The 17,822-nt window shown below is 40.7% G+C and overlaps 1 protein-coding gene across 2 annotated transcripts in view; it reads right to left on the bottom strand.

Moving 5' to 3' along the window:
• The window catches only part of MFN1 (mitofusin 1), a 52,644-nt gene that overhangs the window by 17,398 nt on the left and 17,424 nt on the right, over positions 1-17,822 (bottom strand). For both annotated transcript variants that reach the window (XM_075003644.1, XM_075003643.1), the window contains exons 10-14: positions 11,530-11,651; positions 9,875-10,001; positions 4,230-4,334; positions 2,282-2,384; positions 837-1,066 (exon numbers count right to left, since the gene is read on the bottom strand). In XM_075003644.1, the coding sequence (XP_074859745.1) occupies positions 837-1,066; positions 2,282-2,384; positions 4,230-4,334; positions 9,875-10,001; positions 11,530-11,651 (687 nt within the window). The remainder of the gene's footprint in view (positions 1-836; positions 1,067-2,281; positions 2,385-4,229; positions 4,335-9,874; positions 10,002-11,529; positions 11,652-17,822) is intronic.

Below are 17,822 nucleotides of genomic sequence, written 5' to 3'. Positions count from 1 at the left end.
ACATTACGCTTTGACACAGCATGCACGGGAAGACACTGCAGTGGGCAGGGCTGCCCTGCACTCTATTCGGGGCTCTGACCCCACCTCCTAGGCACTGGCTTGTATTCACCCAACTTGGAATGGGCATGAGCTATCACCCACAGAAGAAAAGAGAGTTACCTGTTCTGTAACTGGTGTTCTTTGAGATGTGTTGTTCATGTCCATTCCAAAACTCCCCCACCTTCCTCACTGTTGGAGTAGCCGGCAAGAAGGAACTGCGTGTGTGTGTGTTTGCGTGGTGCATATATTGGTTGCCATATCAACGCCACTCCAGGGGGTGCTGCACTGACCATATGGCTACTGGCTAGGGCAAAAAGCTTCCAGCGACTCAACTTGGAATGGACAAGAGCAACACATCTCGAAGAACACCAGTTACAGAACAGGTAACTCTCTTCTCTCTCCATCTTTCACTGCCCTGGAAATCCACAGTTTCTTTCCACTTGTTAGAGTTGAGATTTAAAACTCCATTGCCCCAACTAGCCAGACAATCCTTAAGGTAGAGAGAAGTAGGACTGGCTTTACTCTGCTTTAATTATACACAAACTACGAATGAAGAGAGGTAATCACAAAGTTAAATACAGACATAAAACACAACTCAGAGCTCCCAAGAGCAGGTAATAGCTACAAGAATGTACTAAAAAGATATTCTGGCTCCATTTCAACCCTGAGTATAACCCAGTAACAACACCCCTCACCAAAACAAACTTAAGACAAAGGGAACAGGGGGAGCACAAGAAAAACAACACACACAGAAAACATCATCCCAATTCATTCTGAAAAACTTGAGAAGCGCTCACCTGTGAGGTTGGATCTGCCAGCCCAAGTAGCACCCTATGAGCATTCTTTGGGCCGAGGAAGCGGTTTACAAGGGCAGTCCACCCCAGAGAAAAACGGAATGTGATATCCTCTTGAAAATCTGAACATAGACTGTGACAGTTCAAATCGTAACTGAGGTCAAACTTCCTGCATGGGACTAGCAACTGGAGCTGATTCTGAACACCAGAAGGTAATAATGGTTTCAGATTTTCTAGAAAACGAAGCAAATTAGCAAAATTTAATTACTAGGCAAAAATCTTGGGATGGTCAACTGTTGCACTAATTCTGCGTAAGGCTTTTTAATTTCAAATACCCTAAATAAACTAACTGAAGCCTACCCTACTGGCTTATCTATTTAAGAATTTCCATTATAATTAGGAGGATGCTCAGTCTGTGGACTTCACAGTCTAAACATCACCTCCCTCATTGGCTCTATTATTAATCACTCCAGCAAAACAAAACAAAAAAGAAAAAGCCATCCAGAAAGGCAATGGTGACAAAAAGGGAGAAAATTATCAGATTAACTGAACCAACCAGAAAGCTCTCTAGTTAAAGTCCTGAAGTCCAGGATGGACAAAGGAAAACTTGGCTAGCCCCAAAGGCCTTGGGTAGAATTAGAGAGATGACTGCTTAAGAACTCAGGAATAGGTCACTAAAGTCTTCATATATTTCCTCAAGAGCTGATTGTTTTATTACCAGGACTCAGGCATTTAAATAGCCATTTCCATTATGTACCACAATAATGGACAAAAAACGAGTACAGAAAGAGGAGACCCCACCAAAATATGACCTTCTGGATAGAATCCTAGTTTGCGCTGAGGGAACTAAGGTGAGGCTTAAACTGCAGAAATATCTGACAGTGAAGGTACTGCTTACATTTTACCATTACTTTTGTCACTTCTAGTTATTTTACTTAGCTCCCTTCCCTAAGCTAGCCATACAGTCGTTGAAAAGACAGGGAAAAAAGGCAGGGCTTAGCGTCAGTTGGAAAGTTGTATTCTAGTCTCAGCTCTAGTACTAATTCAATGTGTCTCCTCAGGCAAATAAACCACCTAATCTGTTTCACAGCTTCCACAAGTTGGGGTAATAATTACTTCCACCCAATCCCCACAATTCCCATGGGAAGCAACAGATGCTTAGCACTTTGTGAACTGTTCTGAGATTACAACCCAGTAACAGAATGCACTTATTTAGAGAGGAAAAAGTAGAACTTTACTTAGATTAAACACTATTAGGAGAGAAACTGTTTCTCCGTTATTTATGTGTTCAGTGCTTAGCATATGATCCTGTGATCTACGACTAAGACATCTTGAGGCTGCCCCAGTACAAATAACTGTAAACGAAGTCCTTTCAGGATTCAGCTGGAAACTGCCTACGTTCAGACTCATATTGATGTGAAAGTGACATTACTCCATAAAAATATTACCAATCATTTCCTGCTGTGACTGATACATTGCCTGATTGACTTCAGTGGAGCAACGGTCAGCCAGGTTCCTTCCCAAGCCATCTTCTATATGTTTGTTGAGCTCCTAATGTTTCATAAAAGCAAGCATGAACAAAAGTTGGTATCAGCTAATCAACACATCAGAACAATTGCATGATGTACTAAATGCAAGCCATCCCTATAATCTTTGACATGGTTGTTATCCATGTTGGGGACAAGGGCACAGAGAATGACCATGCACTCAAAGTTCTCGTACGCTAACCAGAATTACAAAAAAGGGTGATGTGTAACATCGCAATCATTATAAAGGCAGCTGTAAAACGCCTCAGTGTTCCATATAATTGTTTCAGAGACCATAATGCCACTTGATTACTTTGCAAAGTCATAACTGCCTTGGTGTGATGGTGACCCACTCACTGGGCTGAACAACGGTAACTTAAGATCAATTATTTGGTGGAAACTGAAGTATAAATGCTTTGGGAGCCGTGATGGTAGGTACAGCACTCATTCAGTCCTATAAAGTTTACATTATTTTCTCAATAGGAGACCGATTCTGCACCACTTCAATCAGAGAGTGATTACAGCCTATGAGTATCAGGCTCCTGAGACTATCTTACAGCACATGCTCCTTTTCAAAGTTGTTAGTAATGGTAGAAGTTCTATCACAAAAACATGGTATTTTTAAAAAGTCGACATTTCCACTTATTGTGGACCTCAGTGAATTTATCAAAAGTCAAATTCAATTACAAAAATATTCTCAAAGTGGTTAGCAAGATGTTTCATCTACAAAAATCCAGTAAATAAGCCAAATTATAACTAAAAATTTCAGTGACAGACTGATAAATTTCAATTAAAAATCCCCCCTCAGAACTCAAATTGAATCAATTCCAAAAACGTCAAAACAAAACAGCAGTCATGTACCAGTTTAAAGACTAATAATTTCTTAAGAGATGAGCTTTCACGGGACAGTCCACTTCTTCAGGTCTCGGTCATTGGTCTGTCCCGTGAAAGCTCATCACCTAATAAATTATTCCATTAGTCTTTAAAGTGCTACATGACCGCTTTTTTGTTTTGATAGAATACAGACTAGCTCGGCTATCTCTCCGGTACTTTCCAAAAAGGTTTTCAACTTTCTCCACCAACCATCTATAGTTACTGTAATTTAATATTATACAAACAGCCACAGTGGATAGTAGATCTTCCAAAGGAAGAATGTGACCTACACGTAGGGTGACCATCCAACCCATTTTTAGTGGAACGGTCCCTTATTTAAGCTATCACCAGTGCACCTGGTGTCTTGGGGCAGCAGCCATCACTGCTAGGGAGCTCCTCTATGGGGCAGTTGCCCCCTCCCCTGACCACCACAGGGGCAGCTCGTGCTGCCAGAGATCCCCTCCAAGGGGCTGCTGCCTCGTTCCCTGGCATCCCACACTTCACAGAGGCTGCTTCTATTGTGGGAAGCTCCTCTGCGGGGTGGCTACCCCATTCCCTGTCCCCTCCATTCCCCCTGCTCTCACCAGGAGGCTCTGGAGTCCCCCATCCCAGGTGCCTCATTGTGAGGCAGCAGCCCCCATAGCAGAGGAGCCCTGACATGGAACAGCAGCCCCGATCCCCAGAGGCTAGTGTCCCGTATTTGCCATAGGGCAATGTGGTCACCCTACACCTATACCAACAGAGTTATTCCTGGGGGAATTCTAAATATTCAGACATTTTGTATCACTATAATCATATCAGTTTCCATTATTTGGGTAATTTATTTCAAAACATCTATCAACATCTACAGAGTAATACAGATAACAAAAAACTTTTCCCCAGGAGTAAAGAGTTAAGGAAAACCCTATGACAACCCAGTTCCTGCTTCTTATGTCATTTTTCTAACACCCTAAAAGGCAGAATTAGGAGCCAAGGCAAATGACAAAAATTAACTTACACTTTTATACAGCTTCAATACTTGTGAAGAGGGGTGAAAATCAGAATAAAATTCATCAACCAAAACAGAGAGTCGACAAATCTCATCAGTCATTGCAGAAGAAACCTGAATATATTAAAATGTAGACAGGGCAAGAGAATATTTCTCCATTTAACAAAAAGAGTACAAAGGAGGAAATTAATATGTTAACTGCAACATTAGTCTTAGGTAGAAGAAGAGGAGCTAGTACTAGTCCCCCCGCCACCAATCCCACGGCTGGGGCTGCTGAGGTGCCAGTACTCAGGATGAGCAAGTACCAGCACAAAAAAAGCACTGGATTTAGGGTAAACACATTCTGGCAATTCTGATAATTAATCAGCAATGCAAAACAGCTGCCTGCTATTATAATCCTTCCACAGTGTAAAGAACCCCCCATGAATTAGCTAGTTTTCACATATTAAGGGGGCTACAATCAGCAGCCTCCAATCTTATTTTTCCAGACATCTTCACTAAAGAAGATCCCAGAAGTTTAAGAATGGCTTCTTACCCTCCTACAATAATTGTGGTCCTTTTTGATGAACAATCCACACATATTCCACCTGAGGTGCACTTTCACCCATGCATGGGCGATCAGAATTCATTTAAATGGTAGCTGGCCAATTGGGACACTGGACTTCAACTGTCAGATGCCAGAAGGCAAAGAGTAAAATCGAGCGAAAACTACTTTCAGTTCCTTCATTTAAACAAAAATCCAATTGCTGTAGGACTCCACGGTAGCAGAGAAGGAGGGAAGGTTGTGGAATACACGTAGACAATTCATCTCAGAGAGCTACAGTTAAGCTAGGTCTACACTAACAGCTGTGGCCCTGATTGTCCTGCAGACAGGCATACGTACTTATATTAGCTTTCTTCCAGACTGTGTGCATAAATGCAGCAGTGCAGCCACATTACACCTGGGAGCACAGCAGCAGAGGCAGGGCTCAAGCAGGCTGAGGCTACACAGGGGTGCTGAGATGAAACACCCTCAGGTCCTTCTCTACGACAAAGTTCCACAGAGGAAGCTCCCTGGCAGAGGAGATAGATACATCTTGAAGAACTAGTTAAGTGCACATAACCTCTTTCCTCTTCAAGTAGTGTCCCTAATGGTGCTCCATTTCAGGTGACTTTGTATCAAAGTTCCCCCTCCTCCTGGGGGGGGGGGGGGGGGGGGGCTGCTCCAAAGTCCAGAATTAAAGACATCTGCACTGTTAACTGCTGCATCAGCTCTAGAGGGATGGACCAATGAATAGCATTTGCGAAAATTATGTATTGAAGACAATATGGTAGCTGTAGCGAACTCAATTACTGAAGCATTCTTAAATAAGGCCATCAACATTGATTAAGACCTTGTACTGAGGGCCAATTCCCTAGCAGGAAGTTGGGCAGTGACAGCATTGAGAAGACACCCTGAAATCCTCAACAGCCTCTGGAAAGAAACAAAAAATGGATCCCTTAGATCTGTCCACAAACGAGATAAATACACTAAGTTTCCAAAATGGTTTGATCCTGTTTAGATAGAAGGCCAATGTTCATCTGACGCCTGTCTTGAGTTATGTGGTTGGGGCAGGGGGAAATCTGGTTCAGATGAAATTAGAGTGACAACCTTAGGTAAGAATTTAGAGTGTAGCTATATAGGAAATCTTGTCCTCAAAAAAATACTCAGCTGAGGATCTGCTATCAAGGCCTTGATTTCTCCAACTCTTCAAGTTAATACAATGGCCATTTAAAAAAAAATCCATCTTCATAAACTGGTTCAGAAAGGAACAGGTCACCACCGATTCAAACAGGAGTCTAGTGAGATCTCTGAGAACTCAATCATGATCTTGAACTAGAGGGGAGCTTTTACCTGAGAGAAAGTCTCCATACTCCTTGGAAGAAGATTCAAGTGCACATCACCAATAGCTAAATCTCTTTATATTCTGACAATAAGTACTAGGGTTAGAGTCTTTTCTGCTTTTTTGTAACACCTGCTGTATGTCTACTGAACCGGTAAGATCAACTCTGTGAACCAGCAAGGACCTGTGCCCTGAGGCACAGAAAATCCAAGCTGGGATGCAACCCAGTATTTTGCAAGAAGAGATTAAGGGTGCATAGAAAAACTAATCACTGGACAAGGGTGGCATGCCTGTTTCAGTCAAGTTTGGAGTTTTAAGATAATCCCAGCTTTGTTCTACTCAAAGGTATTTAAGGAAATGCATCCAAAACAGTAGTCTTGTGGCCCCCGAGGAATAAAGGCCTAAATCCCCTCCTGAACAAAACAGACTATAGCTCCTATTTGTGATAGTGGCAAACAGGCCAACTTCTGGATGTCCCTACCTTTAAAATAGGTCATTCATGGGTCCAATTCCCCTTCACAGTTCTGAGAGACATGCCTGTTGATAACATTGACTGGTGATGTTTTGCACACCATAGAGGTACACTGCTGATATAGGAATGTGATGAACTCTGCACCAATTCTGTAACTTTATGGATACACACAGAAAGCAATCTTGCTTTGCCTTGCCAGTTGATATCAAACATGTAGGTTTCATTGTCCACAATGACAGATCTGCCTCCAATGAGAGGCAGGCTTTCCTGACTCTCTTCATTCTAACAGCCAGGGGTGCAGAGTACTGTCTTGAAATGATGATCATCTTCCCAGAATTGCATGACATCAAGATGCGTCCCTCATCTCAACAGTGATGCATCTGCCATTACTGTAATCGTTGGGGGTCAGCTGAAGACATGGAATGTTGGTGCCAAAGTTGTAGTGCTCTTTCCACCAGCCTAAGAAATCCTTCACCTGGTGGGGAGCAGACATGGGTATAGCTAAGCTGTGCCTACTCGTTCAGCAGACTGTCCTGTGCCACACCTCAAAGCAGGGAAGGCGGAACCCTACTGGATCTGTGATGAAATGCAATCCATTATGTAACCCAAAAGCATATACTGAAAATACAATATTGAAATGTCTAGCTTGTCACCTGAAAACCAATTACCTTAATCTAATGAAGAAATGATTATTGCCCAAGTCGTCATTCTGAATTTGAGACTCCACAAATTTGATTTTTGATGTAAAGCTCGTAAGCTGTCTCATCTTTCCCTTTTTCTTCCTCCTTTATGCTGAGCCAGGACAGGCCATATCAGCCCTAGGCAAAAAGAGGAGTCTATTTCTTGGTTCAGTGGGAACTCGAAGACCAGACCCCAAGAGAGGGAGCTGAAAAGGAGGGTAGTATGTCAACTGAATGGCTCCCTGATGTAAATATCCAAAACCCATATGACTGGCTCCCATGAATGATGGAAATGGGAGAGTGTTTTCATTACTGAGTAAAGAGGATATGAACGCTCCACCATCTTGACAAAAGTGGGGTTTTGATAATTAAATTATTTGTGCATTTGAATCAAATGAATTTGTGGCTCTGGTCTTTGGGAACCTGTGGTTCTTTTTGAGGGGCTCTTGAGGGTCTCTGGAACCTATGAAAAATTGTATCAAAAATGCTCTGTGGGTAGCATGCAATCTACTGAACTTTTTCTTCTCAGGGATGTAAATCTCCAGAGATCCCAGAATGAATATGGATTCTTGGAAATTACAAAGGGACTTGATTTCAGAGAACATGGACAAATTCAGACCAGGGCTGCCAAACAATTAAAAAAATTCAATTGTGATTAAACAGTTTTAATAGCACTGTTAAGCAATAATGTTTCCTACTTTTTAAATATGCTGGATTTTTATAACAAAATGTGCAAGGCTTACTCTATATTTGGATATGTGCACTATAAAAAAAACCTAAAATAGTATATTTAAATTCATCAAATACAAGCAGTGCAGTGCAATTTCTTAATCACAAAATTGCAACTTAAATGCATAAAAAAAAATCTGCAACTGCACTCCCAAATACAACTATGTAACACTTCAGTGCCTACAAGTTTGCTCAGGCCTACTTCTAATTTAGCCGATCACTAAGATTGGCAAGTCTGATTATTTTTAAGAGATAATGCTGCCCACTTCTTATTTACAATGTTACTTGAAAACAAGAAGCAATATGGAAATATTGTAGCTAGCATTGCAAGATGTACGAAATATTCATATGTATACCTCCACGCTTCAACCACCATTTCACACACACAAGCATCTCATTGAGCAGGACGATGACTCTGTTTAGTGCTGCTACTGGAGTATGCCCAATAACTTGTGTTGTGATTCCTTGACCTTTTCCAGTGGTATCTGAAGGGAGTTTGCCACATTTTTAATGAGGTCTTGGAACTGCTTAAAGTTACCGAACCACAGAGACCGTGCAGGAAATATTACCACTTTGTATGGTGATGAGAAGATGCTAGTAGTTTCAGGGGTAGCCTCCTCATCTGCAAATATCTCCTCCTGCTAGGGAGCCATTATAGAAAAAATTCCTATAAAGCTGGGCTAGGAGAGCCCAAAACTGAAACGGTGGCGGAGTCTCGGCTGAAAATAATGGTGGTGCCACTTACAGAAGAGCATGAAGTGACTAAATGAGTTTTAGTACCAAGAGATACACTGTGCCCATGATCAGCAAGGATGTTGATTATTCAGCCACAAATATTTCAAGTATTTCAAATACTGAATAAAGGGTCAGAACCCATATGATGGGTCTCTAAAAGTGAATGGCACCAATCATTTAGACTGCTCTGACAAGGCCAAAAGGGGTGAATGTTTTGATTTCTATGGTACTGGAAGTCCTGTCAAGGCCAGGTACTAAGGGTGAAGTTGTATTTGGAGGAACAGCGTTTCTTGCGATCTCCGTCACATCTTGATGTAACAGACAGTCACTCAGAGCAGGGTGTGTTCATACAACAGCCTAAGGTTCTCTATAGTAATTAGCAGAGAGGTCCATGGTAACATGCAGACACACTGTTGACCTTGTGGGAGATCAAGGTCTTTTAGAAGCAAGTCTCCTCTAGAGATCTTTGGAGCCCTCCTCTTTCTGCAGGGTGTTGAGCCAAGGTTGAATGGACTCTAGATCTGCCCAGAGACAGAGGTACAAGGGGGTTCACCAAATACGGCTCTGAAGCAGGGCAAAGAAAGCTTCATCTCCTAATTCTTCCTTGCCCTGGATCTAAAGACTGAACAGAAGTTACACTTCTGTGGAATGTGTGACTCTCCTAGGCAGCAAACACACTTGGAATGACCACTGCTAACTGGAATGACCTCCAAGCAACAAAGCAATGTTTGAAATCCAGTGAGCCGGGCATACCCTTCCAAGGAAGGCAAGTCCCCTCAAAGGGAGGAGGAAAAAAAGGCACTCCTTTCACTAGTAAAGCTAACAACTACACTAAGCTAAACTAGCAGTAAGAAAACAATTCTAATTGACAGAGGCACAGTCAAGATGGTCATGTTAAGTGGCTCTCACAGGCCAAGGGAACTGAGAAGAGTTCACCTGCTCAGCCCTATATAGCCTCCATGTTGAGCATGAGGACGTGTGCATGGACCAAATGAACAGTGCTACCAAAAGTCTCCGAATGAATGCCTATGGGATTCATGCAGATCTGAATGGGAACACCCAAAGAGATACTACTCAAAGAAAACGAGGGTCAGATGCTAAACTGTGAATTTAAAGATGGAAAATATGCTCTTCCTTACTTGGATCTAAGACATTTTCTTTTCATGTGGAACCCACCTTGTTCTCTACTTCCTCAGTAACCTGTTTTATTTTTTTCTTTATATCCTCTGTTAAAATATTCAGCTGGTTTTGAACAAATTCCAACCTATCCTTCTGGTCTTCCCGCTCTTCCATTGAATGAACTCTGTAAAGTAGCAGAAAAGAAATCACCATCACTAGCTTTTCTCCTAGAAACATAACAATACAAAGTAGTATTATAAATCCAGCATGGTGAACAATTAATACAAGTTTTATTATGCAGTCAAAAGAATCCAGAAGTCATGTTAGGCTGACAAAGCTATCAATTCATATAAGCAACTGTCCTATTTGTCAGAATGCAAGTAAGATTACAGCTATTTTTAATGTAACCAATTACAACTAGCTTTTGATACACAATCTGTTACCAAGGGTAGGTTTGGAATTTGGGTACCAATTGTGGTATGTACAATTACTAAAGAATAGGGGTAGGAAAGTAATCTTGTCTGTGAAACAGAGCCTCTAAACACTTCTCTCTACAAATTAGTGGACAATTCCTCTCACCAGACTGCCTTTTACTGCTCACTTGCACCATGTGATTGCTGCTTAACAGTGAAGCTGTATTTCTCATCTTGAAGAGCAGGAAAAATGAAAACACCAAAATTCCACCACATAGTAGTCTCTCCAGAAGTTCTGGGCCCATAGTTCAACTGAGGATGGTTCAAAGGCAGAAGTTACATAAGCTGAACATCCAGATTCAAATGATCTGGGGGGTGGGTACAGAGCACAGGTTTGACGGGCAGATTTAGAGAACAAAGCAATAGATTCAAGAAGTCTTCAACAGTGGCATTCTCAGAATTAATCTAAGATCTGACAAAATGCAGTGGATTAGGGATAAAAATGCACAACTAACAGAAGCTGGTGCACTTAGGAAGAATATGAAATTTGGTGGGAGATTGGTGAATTACTCAAAGCATTCAGTATTCAGGAGCACAGACAGAAAAGAGGTAAACTGGATAGGTTAACGGACACCAGCACATTTACTGGAGGTAAGGAAAGACCAGGCTTCAAGGGTAGTTAGGAGAGATTTTGTTCAAAGCATGACGATCAGGTGCACTACAACTGCAAGAAGTATTAGATAAGCAAAGGGAAGAAAAAACATTACTTGAGGAAATCCAACACAGCCCAAATTGCTCACTTAAGCTCCATCCATCTAAAATGGTATTTTAGCCACCTATCTGAAAGCTGCCTGGGTGTCTTCACCTTTCCTGCACTCTCTCCTGCTCACTCATCCTTTTTCCCCTTTACAGTACATAGATGAGATGGGCCTCAGTATTGTTTTTAACATGATGGCTAAACAAGAAAGACTCCTTACAGTTTTAAAATGGAGTCTCGCAAAACAAGCTCATAGGATCAATTAAAGACCTTCATGATCTGCTAATGAAAAAGACAACATGAATGCAGCAATCCTTGGATACATCTAAGTTCTGATGTTTTTTCCTCCACATACAGAACAAGTCAATATGAGGAAATGGTGCGACTGAGCAGTATTAAAACTGAACAGCAAGAAAAGTTCCCTATCCAACTCTTGCCAGTAGGGACAAATGAATTTTAAGTCTGAATTAATACAGAAATGAAAGCAATGGAAATAGTCTTCTCTTTATCATCTGGATATATCAAAAACAAAAGACTCCTACCTTCTTTCTGCTGCTGCCACATTTATGGCGTCCATAATGTTTTTCACAGTATCTATTATCTGTTTAGCTCTGATAGTGTGCTGCTCAAACTTGGTTTTCACGGCTGACTGCGAGATACACTCCTGCGAGGGGCCCAAGCCACAACACATTACTGTAATTCCATATCAATGCTCCCAGGAATTTCAATGTCAAAAAAGCACTTGCTGCTATTATCAAACTTAAACCCAAAGGGAAATAAAAAAGAAAAAGAGGAAGCGTGTAGAAATCAAAGATAGAACTGAAAATTCAAATGGCTCTATAGCAGCAAGAATGTACTTCCGTATCTGTCCACAGTAATGTGAATTGTTTTTCTAAATTAATAGCATAAAAGGAACACCAAAAGCAAAATCTGATGTACAAGTATGAAGATAATTTTTTCTCTCTCAATGGTGTAAGTATCTCAACTTTTCAAACTATCTGTTGGCAGTTCTGAAAGCTTAACACTGATTCTTACAGCATTAACTAATCTATGGCGGTTTTAATTGCTACATTAACATTTTTGAAGGCTTCAGGATTTAACTCTTACACTAACAAGATTTGGCACAAATGCAAGCTTATGTTGACACTAACTTGCCTTATCAGCCAAGCATGTAATTTGGCCAGCCATATGGGGCATTCCAAAACAAGTGTTAACTTGCAAGGTGCAACAGCTGGCAGGCATTCTTTAGAATATTTTCCCATACTGCAGAACATTCATGTGTTAAATGTAATGGCACTGAATAATAGGTCACAAAGGACCACTATGATTATGTAATTTGACCTCCTGTACAGGCCATTTATATTCCTGGAATTAAATTCCTGATTGAATTACAGCAAATTTAAAAAAAAAAAAAATGCAATGATGGAGAATCCACCACTAGCCCAATAAGACTTTCAATGGTTAACTACTCTCAATATTAAATCACGCCTTGGGGTCCAATCTGAATTCATCTACCTTCAACTTTCTGCCACTTCATCATATTATACCTTTGTCACCAATTATTTGTTCCCTAAGCTGTTTCTTATAAATGGATGACCAAGTCACTTCATAGCCATCCCTTCATTACACTGAAGGGCCTCACGAGAAAGCATGTTTTACAATCCTTTATCATTCTTGTGTATCTGATCTGAACCCTCTCCAACTTAGCAATATTTTTCCTGAACTGCAGACCCCAGCACTAGACCCAGTATCCCAGTGGTGGTCAGGCCTGTGCCAACCACAGGCTTAACAACTACCCTGGTCTTACTTGTTACTATCCTGTTCACATGCCCAAGGATTATGCCAATGCTTTCAGTCACATCATCACATTGGAAGCTTGTGTTCAGTTCATTATCCATGACAACATCCCAGTGCTTTTCAGAGTCACTCTACAAATAAGGACTATGATCTTGTTACCAGGTCTGAGACTTTACTTATTTGTATCTTCTGTTAGTTTGAGTATCAGTAATGTCTATTTCAAAAGAACCAAATATATAGTTGGCCAAAACTGGTTATGGCTATAGGTAAGAATTTGAAATTAAGCCATTTCACAGAGTGCAGATCATCTACCTAACTAACTGGTTTCATACTATGCCAATGTTTAATTTACAGACTGAGCAAACACTATGGCTACATCTACACTAGAAGCATCTGTCTACAGAAATTACTGTCAGAAGAGATGTTCTGACAAAACCTCTGTCAACAGATCCTGTCTACACATAAAAGCGGATGGCTCGCTGGAGTATCTACACAGCTTTTTTGTCAACAGTTAGTCTACAAAACGTGGAGCGTCTACAACCACAATGCAAGTTTTGTCCAAAAAAATCCCAGTTTTGTCTACAAAACTCTCTAGCATACATGCAGCCTATGAGTATCCTACAGGTGTTTTAGAAATGTGTAAGAGTTAAAACATCTAAATTTCCTTTTATTGAACATAGCTAATTAAAGCAGAGATTTTTACGTGGTAAAAAGAGTTAAGTGCTTAAATCCCATTGTCTTTCAATAATAATTGGGCATCTTTTTGCAGTGTGTGTCTTTGAAAATTTTGCTCTTACCTACTCTTCGTTAATAGTTTGTGATAAGATGCGAACAGAACACCAAATGAAAAGAAATCAAAATGGGAAGAAGGTTCTCTTTGTTCCTCGATGAAGCAGATCTAGAAATCAGCAACGAAAAGCCAGTGGTTCATAGTTAACAGCACATTGTTAGAGCTAGACAGACATGTAGGAAAGATGAGAATCTTTCAAACATTAGTAGGTAGTAGACAAAGGGATTAGTGTCGTTCACTACACAATCAGAAAATCCACAGCTAAAGCACTAGGAAAAACACAAGCATTAGTTATATGGCTGGAAAGAAGAGAGAGAGGAATAAGTTTGCTTTTAAAATTTATAAACAAATGCATTTATTTAAAAGATGATAAAAGCTGCTATGTTTTACTAATTTAACTCAGAACAGTAACTTCAAACTGCACTTCAAATTCAGCTGGTTGATTTACCTATAAGAAAACACCTCCATACATTTACTGTGCATAGCATCGAGTCCACAATAGTGTTTGAGTTATAAACTCCCTTTTCCACACCTACTTCATGAAGCAGCGTGGTGAATAGTGATCTAGGAGAGCGTTTCTCAGAAGGTTTTTGAACACGGCTCACCAAGTACCGATGCTCTCTTACCTCAAAAATAGAATCCAAAAGTAATCTATTGTATAAAAATCACATAGCTTTCCATGTTCCACAAGCCTGAGGGTGGGGGGGACCCTCAAAACACTGAAATCTCCATGGATTAAAAGACCACATCAACTAGATACATGCACATAATTGTACATGTATGTACACACACACACACACACACACACACACACACATTTATTTTAGGTGTCCACATATATCTGAGGTGAGTAGTGTGTAACCTTAAGGTTAATTTAAAGTATGAAGGCAGCTTTTAAATATAAACAATAAAACACAGGTGTAAGATAGTAGTGCAAGAAGCCTACAGGCCCAAACCTGTAAGACATTAAACATTTAGGACAGACTTTTTAACATTTAACATTGATAAGATTATCAACAGTATCTCTAAATCTTAAGATTGGAAAAATTCTGTTTTAGACCAATAAATAATTCTGTCTGCATTTTGTTCAGAATTTCAGCAGAACACTAAGAAGTCAATCTGCCCATTTGGGCAGTGTAGGATAGAAACAAAGGATTGCTCTGATAACTGATTGGTAATTACAAGACGCTTTACCTTTTTTGATTATAATAAAAGGCAGTAAATTAATGGAAAAAGTTTAAAAATTAGTGGAAAAAAACTATTAATTTCTCCAGGTAAATATCAGGGTTTATTTTGGTGGACAGAAGGATGTGTGGGAGGGAGCAGTACTTTGATAAATGGAATTCAAGATGGTCACCTGAGTTTAACAATATCAAATCCTATAATAGGGCTAATCATAGCCTAGACCAGGGATCAGCAACCTTTCCAGGGTGGAGTGCCAAAATTTGACCTATTGACCTCTATGTACAGATACTTTTTAAAGTCACTAACAGTTCTACTTACAAACAGCTTCATTAATAAATAATTTAGGTTGTGGTTGGTAGCATTAGTTGGTCTTTTGTTAATCTACAGGCAGCATGGCTTTGAGCAAGCCCCCGGCTGCATGGAGGGAGAAGGGTGAGGCTGAGCTCCCGCCTCACCTACCAATGAAAAATCAGCTTGAATGCCACTCTTGGAGCACATGCTGGGGGGTTGCTGACCCCTGGCCTAGACAATTGAGTTCTTGGCCACTGGAATAATCTGGCTTGCCAGATATAAAATGGAACCCTCATCAACCACCACCTGTCTCCTTTCTCTTAGGTCTCTACAAGGATGCAGGAGTATGGGTACAAAATGACATGAGACAAAGTCAATATTGCATTACCATTCTATTCTTGTTGGGATCACAGTATTTGTTTACGTTAACCTTGTTGATAAAATTCTTGAAAGCTCAGAAATTCTTTCCCAAGTGTGATGCTGCAAACGTACAAATTGATTGTTTCTGATTTAACTCTATTTCTAACCACTGTTGGCCTTGCCTGGAGACTGCATCCTGACCAAACCTCAAACTTAATTTACTAAACTGGGAAATAAATAACCAATACTCAGTCAAGAATCAGGAAACAAATGCCACCTATTATTAAAAGTTGTCTTATAATGGGAATGTTGGGTGATGTTTTCAACTACTTAAAACTATACAAAACTAAATGTTCAGGATGAAATTTTCTGATGCTGGATGTCTGCTTCAGGCTGTATTTTCTAGGAAATATTCAGCCAAAACAGTTCACTTGTTTCCAAGATTAAGGTATAAAGGAAGATGTATTGTTTTGCCCATGCTAAAAATCATGGCAACCTTTCTCGAGATATTCTGGTGCCCCTAACTTTGGAACAGTTGCTAGACAGATCAGTGGGTGAACTTTGTATCTGAGATGTGCCTGTCACCAGAACTGTGAAAATCCCCCAAGTTTGTCCAGTGATAATCCTTTGAAAAAACCTGTAGTTTGCATGTTTGTTAGACACTAACTAGAGCTTCATAGTGGAAGTCCCCAAAGATTTTGTCTGTGTGGAACCACTTTCCCTGGAATTGCAGCTCTGGGTTCTTGTGTGTTGGAGCTGGGCATCAGCCCTGAAAGCAGGGTATCTGTCTTGCACGGGCTCTCACTGCCTCGCCTGCTGGACTATGGCAGCGTGGTGAAGAAAGGTGCCTGATTTGAGTGAAGAAGAGTTAACAGCTGGATCTGGGGTTAGGGAACAGAATGAGAGGAGCCTGGAAGAGTAGAAAACTGAACTGGCAGGAACAAAGAACCTAGGAGTAAGCGGGGGACAGGATATGTGGATGAGTGCCTGGAGGAGAGGGAAAGAGATGTACGCCAGATGACAAACTAAGGGGGTGGGGAGGAGGAGCAGGCAAGACGAGGAGGAATGCTAATTAGGTGACTGGGATTTTGAGTCCAGATTGATGGAGCAAGAAGAAGACTGGGTGAATAGAATGAGGCATGAATACTGGGCAAGACTACATGAGGCGAATAGGACAGAAACAAAGAACCAGAGATGGGAGGGGGGGGGGGGGAAGGGACAAGACAAAGACGATAAAGTTTGAGGGGAATGTACAGAAGAGAATGTTACTTATTAGAGAATATAACCTTGAAAGGAACACAAAGTTATTGTTTCATTGTTCCTTATTGTTCGTTATCAGTGAAACACACTGTCAAACTGTTACATTCCCATCCAGGTGCTGGTCCATAGAGGATGACAACTTACTACCACTGTGAGATACTCACCGTATACCTGTAGCAGAGATTTGTGCAATGGATGTAAAAGATTCTATCCTGACTTAATATGGAGGCCTCATTAGGATTCTAGATAATGGAATTTAGTTTTTCTAGTATGCTTTTTTCAAAAGCAAAGGGGATGTATGCACCCCAAACTTTGTTAAAAAGACATTAAAGTTACTAAGTTAAGACATGCCAGATTTAAAGTTTCCCCAACTTCCTGGGGTTCAAATCAGACATTACAGGCACATTCTATTCTGTCACGTTAACACTGAATGGAACTGGACACAAAACAGCTCATTAAAAAGAGCTCACGCCCCTCAAGATTGTAATCACCAGAGCAAAAGGGACTTATCACAAAGTCATCAAGCTGTGGAAGAAGTAATTTGCCTCCACAATGAATTCAGGATGTGGCATTTGCTATTAGACAATCTCTAGCACAAACATTAGCCACTTGAAACCTCATCTCCACGCTTGGCTTTGTCATTGTTACGGACACTTATTGTTGTGGCCTATACACCAACAGAAGCTAAGTCACTTATCAAAAACAACACATTCTACTAACAGCTAGCAGGAAAAATCCAGTCAACTCTACCACATGACATACTACTAGCAATCAGAAATGTCATTGCTATGACTGGGTGCAATCAAAGTTGGCATGGAACTGTGATAAAACCTTTCTATTTGGCTTTCCCAAATCACATCACCTGGCTTTCTGATGCTGTATGCTACTGAGGACGTGTCTCTTATGGACTTCTGTAACCTCAGCATCTTCTCAGAGGATGTGGAGATCACGTGGAGGAGTATATGTAATGCTGTATCACATACCCCCATGGACTCAATCAGCCTCAGATGTTTCACAGGAAACCACAGATTTCTGAAGAGTCCTTTAATATATTACCAAAAAAGAAAGATGGTCAGACAAACAGGGGAGACATCCTAGAATACTCAAGGAGCTTACAGAGGAGGTTTTTAAGCCTTTAAGTATCATCTTTGA

Source organism: Carettochelys insculpta, chromosome 10 (genome assembly GCF_033958435.1).
Source record: "Carettochelys insculpta isolate YL-2023 chromosome 10, ASM3395843v1, whole genome shotgun sequence".
Taxonomy (NCBI): Eukaryota; Metazoa; Chordata; order Testudines; family Carettochelyidae; genus Carettochelys; species Carettochelys insculpta.
The sequence above is the reverse complement of the archived record's forward strand: the minus strand, read 5'-3'. Positions and strand labels throughout refer to the sequence as shown.